The sequence below is a fragment of the Triplophysa rosa genome, linkage group LG8 (genome assembly GCF_024868665.1).
Source record: "Triplophysa rosa linkage group LG8, Trosa_1v2, whole genome shotgun sequence".
In the NCBI taxonomy this organism is placed as follows: Eukaryota; Metazoa; Chordata; class Actinopteri; order Cypriniformes; family Nemacheilidae; genus Triplophysa; species Triplophysa rosa.
The window spans coordinates 27,191,705-27,212,369 of record NC_079897.1 but is presented as its reverse complement, the minus strand read 5'-3'; the positions used below and the strand labels follow the sequence as shown (position 1 = coordinate 27,212,369).

Sequence of the window (20,665 nt, the reverse complement as noted above, 5' to 3'; positions counted from 1 at the left end):
GTGCAGAAACTGAAAGGATCATATTTTGCTCATAATAAATGTCATGGTTTAAATGAATATTTATAGACACAGTAATGCTTTCCATTGTCTTGCTGTCAGAAACAGTGGCGTTTGATTTCTTTGATTTCAACTGTTTGTTGTCCATGGCTAGATTCATTTTGACAGCGGCAGACAAATTAAGAGACTTCAGCGTCTTATCGCTGAAGTACAGAGTCTAAAATAAACTCTTAAAGGTGACAATCCTACTTTGGCTACAGAGCGGTGATTTATCTCGGGACAGAGTTTACAGTGACAGACTTGACAATAAAAGGCATTACGTCTCACCTGTACTGTCATCATAAACCACAGTGGCTGTCTTCCACTTGAGGAACTGCACCAGGTCTAAGATAGCGTAGCTAAGAGAAGAGTAATCTGGGTACAGGTTGGCATAAAACGAGTCCCTGTTGTCCATCGGATGGTGTTTCCATCGCACTTGAATGTGTGGCACTTCCAGGGCATTGCAGATAGACTGCACGGCGTTGGACGAGGAGCTGTGAGACGGCCCAAAAATGGCGACTACACCTAAAGACAGCTGGTCACACGCTGGCGACGGCAGACGACGGGTCATGTGGAAAGAAATGTCAAGACAGAAATGTCACTGCACATGGAAGATTCTATTGTATGACCGCAACGTGAACAATACATCTGTAAACAGCATACTACCAACAAAGAGCAAAAGCATAATAAACATTTTTAGTTTTGAATCCATAACCAAACCTGTTTGACACATTTATCACAATGTGGTTAACAAATGTTGTTAATGTCTGTTGTTTTTCTTATTTCACTGTTATTAACGACCTGTTCTCGTCAATGTGTGTATAAATAACACACTGTTGCAATATCGTGTAATACACTGCAACAAATGACTTTCTTACTTAGTATTTTTGTCTTATTCTTGAATCAAGATGCATTTTCTTGATGAGCAAAATGGCCTATGAAAATAAGTCTTGTTTTTAGACAAAAAATATGAAATTCCAGTGAATTTGTGCTTTCTACAGTATACAGTTCATAGTATGCAGTGTTTCATTATACAAAGCATCCCACAATGCAATTCACCTTTCATTTTTATGATGATGTTTTAAAAACGAACCCATTCTCATCAAATGTGTATAAATAACACGCTGTTGCAATATCGTGTAATACGTACGCCAAAATTCTATTGTGCATGCATACGATATGTCAATGTTTGCATGCATATCATACGCCAATCCTTCCTACTGTATTAACCTCAGTGGAGAGCAGCCATTTTGAAATGTGCATGAAGAGGAAACACTGAAATAACACCGTTAGGTTGAGCGTGGTTAGGGTGCAGGTTAATAGGACAAATTGGCGTATAATATGCAGGCATGCTAAAATTGACATGTCGTATGCAAGCACAATTGAACTTTGGCGTACTTATTACACGATATTGCAACAGCATGTTGTTTATACACAATTGATGAGAATGGATTGGTTATTAAAAACGTCCTAATACAAAATGAAAGGTGAATTGCGTTGTATAATGAAAGACTGTATACTATACTATATACTGCAGACACAGTAAGAGTGGAGTGCTAGGACCGTGTTTTTACATCGTCGGGAAAAGAAGATACTATTTCTGCTCCATATTTGTCTGTATATACCATCACAAAATTCGGATTTTGATTTCACAGCTTCATTCAAATGAGCTTTGCCCAAATATTTACTAAGAGCCTGTCACATAACAGGACCTTGTAATGAAACATTTACAGTCACTCACCTTTTCTGGAGGCCTCAAAGCTGTCGTAGATATTAATCCTCTGAATGTCATATGTTAACGTTGTGTTGGGCAACAACGTTCTGTTTCTGTTGATATTATTAACTGCAAATTTAAAGGCCAGCTCCTCAGAGCTCACGAGAGCCACGGGTCCATCGGTCTGTTCGAAAATTCCCCCTGAAAAACAAGAGAAATACAATCAGCTTCAACCCCGGAGGCACGTCCAAACCTCTGGAGGTGTTTTGCATTCAGAGGAACGTTTCTTGAGAAAGTCAAGTTCAAGGCTATAATGGATGTTGAGGCAGAAAGAAAGAGAGAGAGACATAAATGTATCTCGCCTCCTTAAGGCGGTCGGGTCACTCACAGACCTATAGCTGCAGACGATGTGAAGCTATTTTGGTGAGCTCATGAGATTTTACCAAATGCATTTTAAGGCTGAGAAATTCCACCAACTGTGGGAGTGGAGGAGCAAACTCTGTTTATTGACTTTGGATGTGCAATGGAACCCTATGAAAACAATAGGATGATAACATCTGGAGCTCGCTGGGCAATCTCCAGCCCATGAGGATTAATACCGTTAGACCTGCTTCACCTTCTCAGCTTATTTCAGCGATATGAGCCAGCGAGAAATATTGGAAAAGCAAAGTTTGTTCAGCACCTGATTCAATTTCACACAGTATCGCATTCTGTTGTTGTTGATTTCAAATGTTATTGAATTGGATGCGGCGTAAGCGTACGAGATAAACGCAGCTCCAAACACAGAGCAACCTGCGGGCGTTTTTAAACATGCGTGCCTTCAAGAAGTGCGAACGCATGAATATTGAAGAGTTCTTCAGCCAGACCTGAGCAGAGAGGTCAACAACACCCTGAACACCCGGGTGCTCGTCCTCCGGCGGGAGAAGAAAAGCTCCAGTATGAGATGCGCATTTACGACTCCGGCTGCGCTTGACTTCTGAAGGGGCATGATGCATAAACTCCCTGCATGGAAAGAGCCCCGACGCATTAAAATAAATGAATCCTGCCGTTTTGTGGGGAAATCTCATTAGAGTACATTAAGTAATTGCTGGAGTATATACTAATTTGACTATTAAGAGGATAAAATGTGCATTGCTCAGAAGCACTAAAATAGATTTAATAAAGAGGGCAGATCGGCTCCCGGTAAGAGAAAAACGTCCCGCCGTGATTTTCTCTTGCGGTTACTTCCACGCGTATAAGCCATAAAGCTCAGTGACAGAGAGAAAGCTGTGTCTGAGTCAGTACAGTATCTACTCATCTGATATTTAAAGCCCATCTTCAGCATCAGACGGGATGAACCCGTTTGGAAACGTGATCTTATGAATCTCTTCAGAGCGTAAGAGTCATGTGTGATACAGAAAACACATCTTCTCTACTGTCTTCACAAACCTAGAAAAGTCGTAGTACATTTTTAGCAATAAACATTGAATAGCCTTTACAGACTACTGATATAATATTAAACAAAAAGAAAATCTCTTTTTAATAATGAAAAGATCTATAAGACTAAACTGTTAAAACTATCAACATGACTTGCATTCCTGTAAAATCACACAGTAACAGATATTATGGGTATTCTGAAGGGTCAAATGTGTACAGTAAAAACATACAATTACTGAATAATCATAGAAAGTGTCAGAGCTGATTTGATCATGTGTCAGAATTCATTGGATCGCTCTAAACTGAGCATCATGAGACACGTGCAGCTGTACAGGGTCACGTTTTGTACAGTCAATAGTAAATAAATAAATATATGAGACTTCTGTGTAAAATGGTGCCAGTATAATGTGGTTGTGCTCTCACTGTAAAATCTTAAAACAATCAAATCTTTTTCCAGAGATGGTGTGGAAGTGTTATTCAAGGCAATGGGACTATTAAGCTTCACATTAGAGAGAAAGAGAAGGCCTGTGTTCGGTCATTCATAGTGTGGATTCAGCTGCAGATGAAGTGACGGCACCTGGCGCTCTGCTGCTGCTGTCGCCACCATGCACCCAAATATACTGAAGCCCAACCACCAGCTCATCGTGTGTGTGTTATGTGTGTGTGTGTGTGTGTGCGTGTGTGTGCGTGTGTGTAACCCCCCCCCCCCCGCACGCGCTCTCTTTCCCAGCATGCACTGTTCTCTTCTTTACTACACAATGGCAGAGCAGAAAGCAACAGACAATTGCCAGCACTAAACAATTACGGCAAACAAGCGGCATTGTGCACAACACTGGCCAATGAAGAGATGCTGTATTTATCCCAGTCCATCTGTCCATTCTCACAAGAGAAAACAATGAGCCAGTGTGCAGACCAAAACAGACAAGATGTGTCATTTCTGCCCGCCGTCGATAAAATCTGAAAATTCGCAGAAGGATTGGATATATACAACACAAACATACAATGATTTATCTGTATTTAAACTTGATTCTGGTTTTGGACCAGAATATAATACTAACATTACAACATAAACAACATTTATAACATTATAAAGAAGAGTTTTCATTTAAGATCATTTTGGGGATGTTTCATTTTTTAAATAATAATTTCTAATAATTTACATATGAGATATTCCTCTATATTCCTCAATACATCTAAAGTATATGTATTGTTGTAAAGCAATGTGTATATTATGTATATATACAATATAAATGACAGAAATATAGGGAAAATAGCCTGTAGGATACTTGCATTTCAAAAATTTATTTTTATTTTTATATATACCCTAAAAACAAAGAAATAAGTAGATCTGAAATAGTAGAAAGCTCATCGAAGGCCAATTAAATAAAGGGAATTTATTTTTGCTTTCCATCATTCACAGTGACCATAGTTGGCCATAGTTAGATACAGGGAGCATGTGGAGGGTTTGCTACAAGAGCATTTCAATGATGATATAAATGACACCAGACGATCAAGCACAAGCCTGCGGTTGTAAAGAAAGAGAAATAAAGAATCAGCCTTTATCAAAGGCTCATTTATTCATTATCATCAGCATATATGTCCCCGACCCATGCGGTCATATGTACTCCGTCACATAACTGTCAGACAACAACACATTTATAAAATCTCATTTTAAGCTCAAATGAGTTGTGCGATTCATCTCTCATTGTATCTCACTCGCTTGCCGTTCATATCTCCAGCATACTGCAGTCTTGTGCCAAACTCGCTCTCACAAACACAAGAGCTATAGTGTAGGGGGTGTTGACAGAATGTTGGCAAGTATTCAAAAACATACTTTAAAATAAAACATTTCTGAATAATTATTTAATCATTTTGAATCATTCTTCTTATTCTAACACCAGAATTATTTTGTCAGAGCTGTTGGGTAAAGACGTGAAGACTGTGATTCAGAGCAAGGGCAGTTAGAATGATTTTAAGGTTGAATAGGGCCCTGTGGCGGTGCCGGCTGGTGCAAAAATGTTTTTTGGGGGGTTGCAACAACATAAAAATGACACCGTCAGTAATGCGGGACTGAGTGTGATTGATCAATTTGACAGGTGATATAAACATGCACCAATCACCTCTCATCTACAAATGGAACATTTAACCGTGAAAGCAGCGCCACAAAATTCGTACCATCAGGTACATATTGCACAAAAGTCCACTGGAGGCGCTAAAGAGAAGAACTGTATTAGTCCACTAGAGAATGCGTGTCAGTGTCACGATTTGCCTCTGAAACGATTTTATAAATACCTAAAAAATTGTAAACTACCCACTTCTCAATCACATAAACACGCAACAAGAAAACAGAAGTCAGACGTGTAACAAATGGGTCGTGTTGCATTTCAAGTCCAACCGTACGGTCGCTGACGATCACGCTCCAGGAATGCACCCAGTCGTGTTTTATTGAAGCGTACAGCAGGCCAGCCAATGGCCTTTCATAACATAAGCTAGCGTAATGACGCAACCAGTCACAAGACACTGTCAAGAGACTATCAAATAGTGCTGGGCGATACTGCAAAATTTGGTATCGATCCGATACCAAATACATATAGGGTCAGTATTGCCGATACCAATACCAATACGATACTTTTTACTTAAAAAAATACTTTTGTGTAGGGGAGAGCAGTATGTCATTGTTTCTCAGGTGAATGAATGATCAATTCTTTAGACAATATTTTTTATTAATGTATTGAAGTCACAACGCTTCTCTTCCTCTCGGCCATCCTGATCTCTCATTCAATGTGCTATCAGCTTCGCTCACTCAGTTCGCTGCTCCTCGGCGCGTTGTGTCAGTGAGTCACGTGACGACACAACAACGAATCGCAGCAGGAGGGGGAGGAGTAGCAAAGTGGGCCAGGATGTGAAAGCAGCGTTTGCTCAGGATTGTAGAGGTAGAAGACACGAGCAAAGTATAATGAACGTAGAGGTGAGATATTTAAATTAAAATATCGATTCAATTACAATTGTATCGATCTGATACCAATACCAGTGTTGGCATCGATACTATCGATATTTAGATCGATCCGCCCACCTCTACTATCAAAGCTGACGGCAATTTTAGAATTCTGTCACTGTACGCAGCCGGTCCCGATCAGAGTTTTATGACGGACCGCTTTTGGGTCTGTTCTTTGGCCTCGGAACGCTTGAAATAATTGCGCTTTTGAAATAAACAGCATATGTAGCTGTATCGTCTTGTTACGTGTTGTATTTTATATTGTATAACAGGGGTCGCCAACTGGCGGACCGCAGGAAGCCTTTTGACATAATAAAATACATCAATGCCAAACGCTATTTTCTAAAACAATCAAAATTACACCAGGCACATCAAGGGCTGCTGCTCAGTAGAGCATGGACAGTTAGCGTTACTATGCACTGTTGCTACATTCAGACGTCATGCAGTGAAGAGAGCCGAGAGCGGCGCGCAGACAGATGTAACTGTCAGTGACTGAAAAACAATGGCATTTTCAAAAGTTAGAAAAGAAAACCGTGTTTTCCGAGATGAATGGGACGACAGATACGCATTTATTCTTCCTGCATCGACGTGTACGAGGCCGGTTCGTCTCATTTGCTCGGAGTCTGTTGCGGTTGTCAAAAGTTGTCAACAACCAGCATAGGAATGATCCACAGTGGATCTTAGGAAAACAACATAAGCCCTTTACTGATGGAGAAATAGTAAAAGAGTGCATGGAGGCTGCTTGTGAAACACGTTTAGAAGGAAAAGAAAGACATAAACTAAAAGAAATAATGAAACAACCCCCTTTCAGGTGCAACGGCCACCAGAAGAGCTGAAATGTTATCAGAGGATGATCAGTCACAACTAGGGTTGTCACGGTACCATAAACATGTCTTACGATACCATACCAGCTGATGTATCTCGATACCAAGTAGTATCACGATGCTGTGCCATATAATTCAAATCTATACAAAAAACACAGATGTAGATTAAACATTTTGTATTTACTATAGTAAACTGTATTATACTTTGCACTAGAATATATTGTTGTATTAACTGTAGTAATTGGATAAATTGTAGCAAATACATTTACATTTAGTCATTTGTAAATACTATAAATACTGTAGTATACTTAAATATTTACTCTGATAAGACTCAAAAACACTAGTATCTATGAGTTTTACTAGTTTACTGTAGTAAATACTAAAGTACACTAGATCAATTTTCACGTAGGACTAATTCAAATGTTGGACAAATTTAATTGATACAGCAGTCTTTATAAAGGGAAATATTAGGCTTACTTTAAATGCAGAACTGAAACGGCCAGTAGGTGGCGTCAATGTTCCACTGAGTTAGTGAATCATTTAACCAACTCGTTCAAATCGCCAATTTGAATCATTAACTCGTCCGAGACATTCAAAACACACATTCATTTAGGAGATAAACACCGCAAAAAGGCAGATGTAAGTGTTCAAATAAATATTAATGCGCATATGCAACATTACCTACGGTACCACCGTTTCAAAAATAGAGAGGCATCGCGGGTATTTATTGAAGCTTTAGCATCACGATGCTACCGTAGCACCGGTACACCGCGCAACCCTAGTCACAACTTGATGCTGCTACAGTATTTGTTCATCTCAGTTCAGCAACTTTAAAGTTGTTAATGTTGAATGAATGTATGATCGGTGCAGGTTTAGAGATTAAGGCATTTTACATAAGGCATTTGTTTCATTCATTATATTGTTGTCAGACATTGTTAATGGTTGATATTAAATATTTTATACAAAAGCAACTTAAAGGACATTACAGAACAGCATTCAAATATATTGTCACAAATGTTACACGGGGTGATGATCCAAATGCAGTTTTATTAATACGTAATCCAAAAGAATAATCCAGAAAGCAGGCAAATAACCCGCAAATAACCCGCAAACAAATCCACAGGGCAAAGGCAGATATCCAGCCAGAGAGAACGCTTCAAATTGCAGTGTCACACTAGACAAAGGAAACCCTGGGCTTTAAATACATTGGGGAAATCAAAGTAACAAGAAACACCTGGTAAGATAATTAACAAAGACCAATCAACAAAAGAACTACAAAGGACTACAACACAGGACAGGAAACAGGAACTCATACAAACTAAAAGTCCACAAGACAAGGGAAAACAGACTGGAATCGTAACAGATATATTTTGTGAAGGATTACTTCTGTTGTCTTATAAATATGAAAAGACATGAGTATTCAAATGAGAACATCATATATTTTGTTCAATAAAAATGTTTTATATGCTCATTTCTTTGGTCTGCCAAAAACCATCAATTGATGTTTTTAGGTATTTAATTGTCCGGAGCTCGGCTGGTAAGGAGGGTTCATTTACTGGACCTCAAGCAAATTTAGTTGAATACCCCTGCTGTTTACTATACAAACTGTTAGGTTTAGGGGTGGGGTCAAATATATCTAAATCATGCGTACGAATTAATAAACGTACACAAAATACAACGTCTGATTAAATTCTAAATCATTACACCCCAATCAAATATAATATGGTTTTGTTCACGTTTCTGTTGTTGGAAATTATGATACCGGGTTGCAATATGTACCTGATGGTGTGTATTTTGTGGCGCTGCAAAAAGTGTACAGAGGTACGTATTTCCTATGAGAACTGGTTGACATCATCACCGATTTTAATGAATTCCATCTGCATTTGTCAGTGTAATGCCGCGGTCATATTACACTTTGAACATGTAAAATTCGTTCTGACGGTGCTGCGAAAATGGGTGGGAGTGACTCCTCCATCTTTTACATTTCTGTACCGAGAGGTCACTCACGCTGTGACGTTTTGATCTTCTATTGGTCTCACGCACTCGAGTGACGCGAATTCGCAGGTCAGAGTTCACCAAACTTGAACTTTGCTACGCAGCGAAATGCAAAATATCTTCGGGACGGGCTTGCGTTTCCGGTCTGTCGCATGTGTATGAATGGAAGTCAATGGAGTGAAAAGTCAAGTGTGACCGCGGCTTAAGTATGCAGTATGCGTTCAGAGGACGCGTAAATAATCTCCTCAATCACTTTACTGCTGCTGTGAATTTATACATTGGGTCGGCCCGGTCTTAGCTCAATACATAAGACAATTCTGTGGTATATTCACACACACACACACACACACAAAACCTAAAACCTTAACTTCATAGTCTCTCACAGTATCTGTTACATATGATGATGAAAGCACATTAGGGCTAGCAAACAAACAAACAAACAGATTTTCAGAAACAACCCTATACCAAGATGCCCCACAGAGAAAGAAGGAAGGAGTGTATGAGCAGTGTAGTGTTATTGTTAAATGCAGGTGGTTCAGACGGGTGCCAGCCTGTGCCAGGTAACCTCTGCCAAGCTCTGGAGAAACAATAAAGGACCCAGGCCAAAAACACAACGGACCCGCCCCACACACCCAATCTGGGCCCTGATAGCCATATGCACCAGGAGACAGTCTCGCAGCCAGACTTCATTAACACATTATGGTCATTGAGGAAATACTGTACATCTCACATTTAACTGACTGCTGCAGTTCTGCATTCTGGTTGGTCAACACAGCCTGCTCGTGAAAACGTGATGGGAAATTCATCTTTTTGAAGGAAATAGCGCTTGACGAGTTTGCCTAGTGAATCATATTGACAATAACATGTGTGTCCTTCATGTGTGTCACTGTTTTAAAGCGTTAATGACTGTTTCATTCTTTCATGGAACACTAAACAGGACACTTTGAAGAATGTTCAAACTGCTATTTCACATCTCATTTGTTCATAGGATTTCTCAAAATCAACATTAAATTCTTTGTGCATTTCAGGTCTATAAAGCACTCCCCCTTCTTTGATTTGGTTGGCCAGTACCTCCTGTCTTATTTAAACCCATAGCAGCAGCAGCAGATGCCACAGAGAGGTTCACTTTGATGATTTGTGGAGTTTAATGAGTGCATTGAACTGAAGCTCTTCTAGCTCAGGTCATCAGCACTAACACACACACTAATCAAATATCGCTTATCTAAGACGTCTGTCTGTGAATTAAACATTGTAAAAACGGTGAGTGAGGGACCATGTATAAAGCTTAAATGAACACGCATTTTACCTGGTAGCGACGGTTAAGCATAAAAGGATACTGTCATTTATTTTATGACAATTAGAGGGCACTTAACATAACTACAGGTGCTGATATGATGCTGGCATATTATTAACCTTTGGAGGAGGACCGGTTCACTTGGGCAACTTACATAGCGCTGCATAAGCAGCAGAGCAGTAATAAAAAGAATAAATATTGGGGGGCCTTGTCCCCCTCAACGTCTATGGTGCTTACAGCCCTGCTTCGATGACAGCATGTGGACAGAAATGGAAATGGAAAGCTTATAGTCTGAGCACACAGACTTCTCCATCTCGGCTATCAGTTTTACAGTTCAAACATTCGTCATTTTATCCAGCTGGGTATTGACAAAATCACTTGAGACACAAGCCAATATTTAGTTTTCACAGGATAAAAAAGGCCTAAAGCTTTAAAACTGAAGAGAGCGAGATAGAAAGACAAAGAGAAAAAGACAAACTAAACATTCTGTGTGTGTCGGGGGATTTATTGTAATAGGCCCACCCGCCGCTTCAGGGCATCATTTTCATTAAGGTGACACGAAGAGGTCTTTTAATTCCCAAGCCCTGAACCAACAGCAGAAGTCCTAGACAGTACCTGGGGGTCAAACGCTCCCATGATGAAAATGGATCTCCAGATCACAGGGTTAGATAAGCACTGCGCACCAGCAATACTTGGGCTAGTGTAATTGCCATCGATTTTACACTTAGGGAAGCAATTAATATTTGCAGAGAGTTTGGCCAGCGAGTTACATTTCCAGTTTTATAAGGAGATGGCTGACATTGTTTATCCATTCTACTTGATCTGTCTATAATGCACACAGCAATGCATCCTGGTTGTTGTGTGTTGTTGTGTGAAATGTGAAATTGTTCATAAGACCTCTGCTGCAGCAGCGTGAAAAATGAAATATTAAATGTACAGTCTGTCTCAGTCCTGGCTTTGAGCTTAAAGAATAGATTCAATATTGAAAATCAATGGTCAGAGTCAACACAGTTGTGTGTGAGAACTATTGCTGCGCTACAAAAGACTTTATTATTGGACAAACACAAATGGCCAGTCAGCGGCAGCGACTGCGTATCCTGAACGGATAGTATGACGTCTGCAGGATGAATATACATTGCTATGTTTAATGGCACTAGTGTAACTCTGTACTGTCCATGCATGTATCCTGACACCAAAGCAAATCCACCTGCAAACAGGGTAAGGACAGGACAGCATTAACCCAGAGAGAACCGGCTACTCTGCTTTCAAGGTGCAAAAGGACGGGCCTAAATATAAAAATTGGCCTACTTATTACTAAAGAGACCATTCCCATGCAAACTTAATGCAGACAAATGGACAGAGGGTCCAGTGCACGTCGTGGGGGACACCACTGGCCAATTTCTAGGACGGGAGCAACCGAAATGCAAATTGAGCATGCCTTACTTTGATCGCCCGCACACCCCTAGAGCAAATACAATGAGCGGATGACTTTGAGTCCTCCTTCTTCCCAAACTCACTCTGGAATCACAAACTGAGAAGCACTAACGTTTTCACAGACTGTTTGCAATAAAATGTCAGGTTTATTTTTGAAAGTCACTAACCATTATATTGGCCATAGAAACAGGTCAGCTCAACATATGACACTTTTGAGACTGTATTATAATCAATGCGGCTAGTGGCTGGGGCAGTAAAGCATACAAGCTTTATGGATAGAGTCTACATTGAGAGGACTGTTGGGAAATCACTAAAGAGGCTTAGATGTTTAGTGCCTCTATTAATGCCGTATGGATATGCCTTCTCTTGGCATTACACTGGGCTTTTTGTAGACAAAAATATAATTGTTGTGCAACATACAAAACCAAGACAAAGCAGCCTGCAAGATCTCAGATGTGATGTCAACTCCAAAATCCCTTCATGCCAAATATGAATAAGAACTATTTTAATTCATTTCATTTCCGTTTTTTTACAAATAATAATCTCAATCTCAAAAATTGGACCAATCATTATTCACCCTCATGTTGTTCCAAGATGCTGTGATTTTGACCACCATCTGGATTACAATCTCTTTGCTTCTACAGTACACACCCACATCAAAATACAAAATGATCTTTATTTGGGTTCAGCTGTCATATACAGCAAGGATGGCAGGACCTCGACTCGACTTGTTACGTGCACACTCGATTGTTAAGTAGTTGAAATGTTTGTCGTTTTTTGCCTTCAGTCTTAAAGGGATGTTTTTTCTCTTGTCGTTTAGGCATGCAGAATGAATTTGAATGTGACTTGCCATGATTTAATATTTATTTTTACAGGGATTTTCACACACGAGTCCTCAGGGACACATTTCATTACCTGTTGAGGTCAATTTGAACAAGTGTATTACTTATCTGCACTCAACACTCTTCAAGAGGAAACCAGAGAGAAACGAGTCACGAAAATATAGCAAGATTACACGGGACGCCCCCCTCCGGCATCCTATGAGGGTAATACTAATAGACCCTTGCCCTTGTTGTAAAATATAGTCCAACATTAAACCTTGAAATTATTTTTGTATGCCTCGCTGAACGGACTTTGGACGGCTACCAGGAACACCATTAGGCCACTTAGAGGAGACGCATCCATTAACTTGGGATTCTATTAAAACCAAAGCCTTGTTTCTGCACTTGGAGAGGAAAAAGACAATAGAAAAAGAATAATAACAATAACTGCAATGAGAAGAAGAAGAACGGTTAATGATCAAGCTGTTTACGATTATTCTGATGAAATATTCGAAAACAAGGACTTTCCAGTCATAAAAACTGAAATAGCGTTTAGGTTTGCTTCCCAATATTTAACATGGACACTCAACAGAGCTGTGTTTACTGTGTCACTCCCAGTGTACACTGGACTTTTGTTGTTATTGTTTGCGCGTTTACAACCACACAGCGAACATACAGCCTTGCTTTTCTAACACCACATGACATCATAATCAAGCCAACAGTGAATATTCTGAACATCAGAACCCGATCAGAGACGTGACTGAACGGTGTCGTAATGAAATGTTATTGTGGGAAAGGAGGATTTAGTATGTCTGCATCAGATCAACCCGCCAGCTTCTAGCTGTTTCTCAGAAGCAGCGGTCACGCTCATTGCACAGCACAAATACTTGGGTTTGTTCTCTGTGATCTCAGACGTCCAGCGGCTACCGAACTGACAGCTCCGACGCTTGACGTACCGCACCGCAGTGCTTTGTTAGAAGGCTTCAGGATCTCTGCTCAGCACACAGGCATTGTTTCAGGCCACTAAAATACAGACAGTCCCATATACTAGCCATAAGAAAGCTGTTTGTAGTCTATACCACGTGGCGTGTGTTTAATTCCCTCTGAGATCTGAGGTAATAATGAGGAGAATTTGCGCTGTTGACGTGGCGATTGAACATCGCGCTTATCATCACAAACAACACGTAACTGCTAGAACAATTTACAAACCATCCTCCCATATTTTTTGGTTGAAACAAAGTAATATCAGTGTAAATCTCATGACTGATGCTCTGAAATCGCACGCCGAAGAAAAAACTTATGAGCTTTGACACTGTAAATCATTTTCCAAAGCGCCTGCGACTATAATTTTGCTCTAACATTTATTCTGGAGCTTTAGCATTTGAGGTAATTCACAGAGGTGCTGCAAACAGCAAACAGTATTTGTTTTAAACAAGGGCCAATAAAATACCTGGGGTCTATAGGGAGTAAGCAGAAAACAGGGGCAAAACAAGAGGCCTGCTGTGGCATTTGAGAAATGGCTGGTGGGAATGGAGGCTGAACACAACGCCGAATTGAATAATAACAGCCACATCAGACTCAGAACTCTACAGGCACCAGGCTGACAAGTTCATTACCGCTGGAAGTCGCCTGCTGGAGGATTTTTGATGGAACACCATTACTGCTTTTTTATCCCTTGAAATTGCTCTGCGTGCAACCACACACGGGCCTCAGACATCCGTGAGAAATGTGGAAAGATGTGGTCACGTTTCCAACGACACAAGCCGCTAATGTGAAACCAGTCCGATGGCCGATCAAAACTAGCCCGATAACCCCAGCAGCCCAAAAACAAAATATACCATCAATACATAATTCTGTTATGCGTGAACACAATTTCTTCTTAAAAATTACTGTATATTAGTACAAAGTTTGTTTGCGCAGTCAAGCCACTCGGCGCCTCCGGGCAGCTGTTTACCTCACAGCAAGACAACAGGCAGATATTTCTAAAAGTACTGGCAAAAATCACAATTAAATAGCATATTTTCCCATCTAGTAGCTATTCAAAACACTGATTGATGTATTTTCATACATTCTAATATTGTTGCTCAGAAACAATACAAACATAAATATTAAAGACCGATTTAAAAAAAACGAATTTAATATAGGCCTATACTAGATATTTTTAGCATTATAAAATGCCTTTTATCCAGATTTTGACTTTTTGATGTTGATACTGCTGATGGGGGTTGATTCGCGTCTATAATAAATAACCAAACCCCAAGCATCTTCCTACTGTGTTTATCAGTACATTCTCATAATGTATATATAAATATACGATAATGGTGGATGATAATATCTTTAAAAGTCTTAACCGTCTTAAAGATGGAGGTTTAAAGCTGTGAATGGTTGCATCCAAATAACCCCACTTGCGCCACTTGAGAGCGAGTGCACGTGACAGGAAGGAAGAGCGCAAGTGTGTCCAATGTCTTAAAAATGCCAAAGGGCAGTGCGCTTAACGCACACTAAACCCACACTAGCTTGAATACCGCTTCGGAGCTGTATTAAGGCTAAGCGTATCCCATCATGCATCATGTTCTGGATATGAATCATGAGACTTTTTGCTCAGGTCACGCGAGATGTTGTGGAAAGCTTTCCAGCGTATGTTATACTACGACTTTTTAAGGTTATATCTTTATTTAATCTATGTGTTTTTCTTTTTTTTGTTTTATTTTGTTTTGGTCGGCTGCTTTGATACAATACAAATAAAGCTCTAAATATAAATCTGACTTGACTATATAATTAGATATTACATATAATTTCATAGTAAAACGTAGTGTTACATATTTTATCATGCTCTAGAGTTATGTATTTCGTAAAACGGCTTTTTATCTCATAATTAGAAACACCACATTAATTAACGTCATATGTTTGCACTTGCTAAGTGTGTCCCATTGGGTTAGAAATACTACATGCTCGCTTGGGATCTTCACGCCCACTAGAACACTAGGGCCAAAAACAGGAAATACGTCATGAAAGTGGTCAAGTGCAAAGATCGCTGCTGCGTCCCAAATCGCATACTGTCATACTATATAGTAGGCAAAAAGCAGTAGGCGAAAGAGTAGCATGTCCCAAACCTCGTGTCACGATCGTGGGGGTGGAAGAACCCAAGCGCAGGCAGGCAGTGACGGAGTTAACAAAACAAGACTAATGATAAATACAAAAGACAAAACAAAAACCCACGATGGGGTGCAAAAACAGAACAAATACTAGGACAAGGAAACAGAACAAGAAATCAAAACAAAACACTTCCCATGAGAGGGCAAAAACTGAACTAAATAAAAAACGAGACACTACGTATAAACACTTACAAGGGACACCGGCAAACATGGTCAAAGGCACACGACAGGGAAGGCAGACAAAACACCAGCATACACACTTAATCCACGAACACAAGACAAAGAAACAAGAGGGTATTTATAGAGAGAGACAAACGAGGGATAACGACACGGGGCAGGTGTGGGTAATCAAACACTTAGGGAAGGATAAGAGGAAACGAGATGGCGGGAACAGAGACGAGACACTGGAAAAACACATGAGAGGTAAAAACATAAACATCTCATGGCCTTCCCACATAAAACCCAAGGACTCTGCCCCGATCCCACCACACGACTAGAATTTCATAAACAAGACGGTGGGACCGTGACACCTCGGTCTTCATAAAACAGTAGGCGAGAAATTTATGCCTGGTGCACTATTTCTCGCGAGATTTGGACGTGTGTACTACTGTTGCGTCCGAAACCGTATACTTACCTACTATATAGTATGTGAAAACAATATAGTATGTCCCAAACCTCAGTATTCATAAAAGAGTAGGTGAGAAATTCCCGGATGGCTTACTGGTTACGCCCACATTCTGAAGCACCCAGCGACAGATACTTGGGATACTGATCTATCCCATGAGCCCACGGGACAGGATAAGTTCATACAGGAGCATGGCGGAGAACTGCGACTCAGGTGTTTTCTAATTTGAGTATTACTAGCCAACAACGCTTCTCTTGGCGTTTCAGTCGCATTTGTTAAAGTGCTGTAGCGTAAAGTTAACCTGTAAGATGCTACATAGTTTAGTACATGTTTGATTTTGCTGTGAAAATGCAGTGTTTTAATATGTCTATAAAGGGGAGCTCCACGCACACACGCGTCTTCGATGTAGACTTAATGTGACAAATATTTAAACCATACGCATGTTACAGACGCTTTTTAATGTCTGTGTAACATGTGACCTGTCATTTTCTCGACAAGTATTGCAAATGAGCACATCAAAACATGAAATACATAACACAGTAATGTAGCTTACGTCTGTTAATATGTGGTACAAAGCATTGTTCACTGCTTGCACATATACATATATGTAAATAAACATATTTACTTAAGTAACTAAACATAATGTATATATTTAATTTGTCCATTAGTACTGTTGATGAATTCAGGAAAATTTGAGTTGAATAAACAGCGAGTCAACACATGAGCAACTACCTCCACATTTAAATGCTGTATTGAGCACAAATCACAGAGGTCACTTGAATCTTGTTTGACTGTTACAGGGACAGATGAGCACACTCGTTAACATCACGAAGGTGGCGACGGTGATCAGCTGCAAGATGGCAGTAGGATGTGGGGTTCATTGCCTGTAGATACAGGATCATTTGTTATCATTGGATATATCGCCCTCCGAAGGGCCCTTCGGAGTGACAACAATCATGGCCGCCATACTGAAGGGTCGTTCCAAACCAAAGTGCTCACACCTGGCCACTTCAAAGGGCCATTCAGAATGAAGGATTTCCAAGGGTACAACTGATGGTCACTTTGGGCTCCCATGATTCTTTGCGCAGATTCTTTGCGTGGTGACGCCGCCTCCTTATGGGCGCGGGATGATGACGCAGAAGGGCACTTCAAGAAATAGTTGTTTGGTCCCCTACACCCTTTAACCCTCCAAAGCTCTCACTCCGGAGGGTAAACCATTCAAAGGGCTTAGGGCATAGGGATGAGCCCTTCAAAATGGAACGCAGGGAGAGAATTGAGATGTCCTTCAAGATGGCTGAGCTCGATCGGTTTCCGGGTCATAGGATGGAGGACGGAGGAGCGAGGAAACGAGGAGGCATATTGAGAAGCACCCATAGTGTGCTTGGCAGACCGTTTTTGTGCTTGTTTTACTGTAACTTCCGCAGCTCCAGGCACATGAACAAAAGCATCAATCTCATTGGTCAGCCAGTTTTTAACGCGATGCCTCAAACAAAAAAAAGCGACCCAAGGCATTTTTTAAAAAACGACGCTTTTACGCCTGCCGTTTTGCTCGTCTGTGTGCACACTCACATTGGCGCCGTTTGTTTAGTCACGAGGCGCGCGATTATCGTCCCGGTGTGGACAAGCCTTCACGCTGGTAAACCACAGGTGTACATGGCCCTCAGATCCAGAGAAATCTGGTCTCAGACCTTCATATAACACTGATGTATAGCATGAAAGGCTGCAGTATAAACGGTCGACTTCAACGGAGGAAAAAGGCAAGAAAAACACCTTTACAAAGCCTGCTATTATGCTGAACAATCAGGGCTCTTTGTTGGTTTGTGGCAGCACAGGTTGAAATATACAGTGGGATGAAATGAATCGCACAAAAGCATGAGAAATCTATGTTTGAATCAGGGAAGATTAGGGTGCGCCTTGCAATTGAAATTATGAGCCATTTGGATGCCTACAATTTTCCAGCTGAATGGAAGGCGAAGTGGCACGTCTCTCGCTTTTCTCACCGCTCTTTGTTCCCGCACGCTGCCTGCTCTAGATTCCACGCCTTACCTGCCTCGCCGACACACGTGTCACAGCCCATATATTGCGCATTACCCATTTCGAATGGATGTTGGCGGATATTCATATTCTTGTGTGATATTCCAGAGAATAAGCCAAACATTTGACATGCTCCAAGTGTGTTTGCGATAGTTTGACAACGCTAGTGTTTGCAAAACCTCTAATAATAACTCATTTCTGAAATGTAAACTGAAATGCAAAAGTAGATAGATTATAATATATTATATACATGATAGAAATGAATGATGTCATTAAACTGAGTCGAGATTAGTGCCAGTTTTGGCCAAATTCCGCCCTGTTGAGCGGTCCTCCGAGAGCGCCTGACACGATGTTGATGTTATGTACATATGTAGTGTTTTCACAGCTATGTTCACAACCGGCTGTCCACCATCATCAACATATCTGCATGAGACTCGGTCCGTTCAATAATTCATCTCGAAATCCTTCCAGGCATATATGAATGACCTCCTCATTTAATGTAAGTGCAGAAATTAGGTCGCTGTTCATGTAATATCTTGGTTTTCTGAAGAAACACGTGCTGGGTGTTGTCTGTGGTCTCTATGGCATTAGTGGCTGGTTGCTAGGTTGTTGTTATCTGGCAAGCCTGAGGTCTCTATGACTCTTACACCGTGTCTACACTGGACGCGGCGCGATCAAGTGTGGACAAAATGCAAAATTGAAGTGGGTTCTAATGCGCTCTATTGTCTCTTGTCGCGTCGCATCCGGTGTAGACACAGTGTTAGTAAGTGAAGGATCTTTCACGTCTCATCTGCCAGATCAGAAAAGTATGTGCTCGCCTCTCCTGAATGAAGCACATTTTCTGACGGATCATTCATGGCTGCAGTACAAAAGGTTCAGGCATCAAAGTGTAACACTCATTAAATCACTGACCCAAACTGAGCGTTACTCACACAATTCACAGATCTGCTGATCTCATCATATCAATATTCAGTTACTACAACAATGGTCACAGAGCATGACAGACTGGAACATTTCACCTTTGACACATTATTAGCCTCATCCAGTGCATTACTCGTTTACTTTTTGAAAGTCTCCTATATGATCTGGACTGTGTTTAGATGTTTCTATCCATTTTTTAATGGCTTAGTAATGCTAATGTACAACATCATATTTTGTGTCACATTATTGCAAATTCTCGTGTAAATGATCATTTTTCTTTTTGGTCTCTTTCTGGTTTAATTTGATACCTGTTATCTATCATGTTTATGGATTTAAAGTTTGTTGTTTTTAATCTGAGTTCAACTTTACTTTAACCAAAACTAAAACACTTTGACTTTTGAGATTGAAAATGAGCAAGAAGAGACTGATCTCATTACTGGCATTAGCACAGCAACACTGCCTAAATGCACATTCTTCCTAAGCATTTTTGTCTTGTTTTCTAGTAAACATATTTAAAACTTCTTAAATTACAAGACATTTACACAACAAGAAAAGTGACCTAAGATAGTTAGTCTTGTTTCATGAAAGAAAATGAGAACTAGGTAAGTTTATGTTTAAAAGGAAATTGTCAAATAAATCTACTGGCAACAGCAAAGTTTCACCCAGCCCTAGCAATGAACACTAAGCAATGGCATTTCAATCTGTGGCATTATGCTTGAACAAAAAAGGTTCTTTGTCATGTCTGCACATAAAGCATTGTGCTACACTGGGTCGGCCCAAGATGAAATGTCCCATTTGCTAAAACTTTTTTGTCTTCTCAAAGGCTGTCGCTGAACCAGAAGAAACGATAGATTCATGCCTATACCTTCATTTGAAAACAGATTTTAAACCACACAAATGGTCATAATCTTAGTCTTACAACTGTATACAGTAATATCTACATTTTAAAAATCCTAATACAATGTTATTGCACTTTTAGGACTCTTTTCTGCGTCTGTTTTCTGTTTACTATACATACCCTCTGACCTCAATGAATATGAGTGATTCTCTCCTCAATTACGCATGTAACTTTACAATGAATAATACTGATGTCCTTTTGTATGCAGTGTTTTGTGTGGTGACAGGACGACACAAAGACCAAACTACAGCTGAAAGTGACCCCAACTGAACCGGTCAGTCGTTTTGCTGCCGCTTCTTTTAGTCTGGTGGAGCCTTCAGATGATGTAACAGGTAGTTTTGATGCCCGCTCGTTTCTTAAAATGCTTTGAATTTGATGTAGCTTTCATCAATTCGGTCATCTCTCTATTTTACAAGCTAGTAGTAAAGTATTCTGTACTGGATACATACACCTGCTTATTTGAACTCTGAATGAAACAGAACATAAAGTTATTATCACTTAGT

At 40.3% G+C, this 20,665-nt stretch overlaps 1 protein-coding gene across 1 annotated transcript in view; it reads right to left on the bottom strand.

Annotated features, from left to right (window-relative positions):
* grik3 (glutamate ionotropic receptor kainate type subunit 3) overlaps positions 1-20,665 on the bottom strand; it is a 110,975-nt gene that overhangs the window by 68,732 nt on the left and 21,578 nt on the right. The window contains exons 2-3 of the mRNA XM_057339242.1: positions 1,778-1,951; positions 325-582 (exon numbers count right to left, since the gene is read on the bottom strand). Of these exons, the coding sequence (XP_057195225.1) occupies positions 325-582; positions 1,778-1,951 (432 nt within the window). The remainder of the gene's footprint in view (positions 1-324; positions 583-1,777; positions 1,952-20,665) is intronic.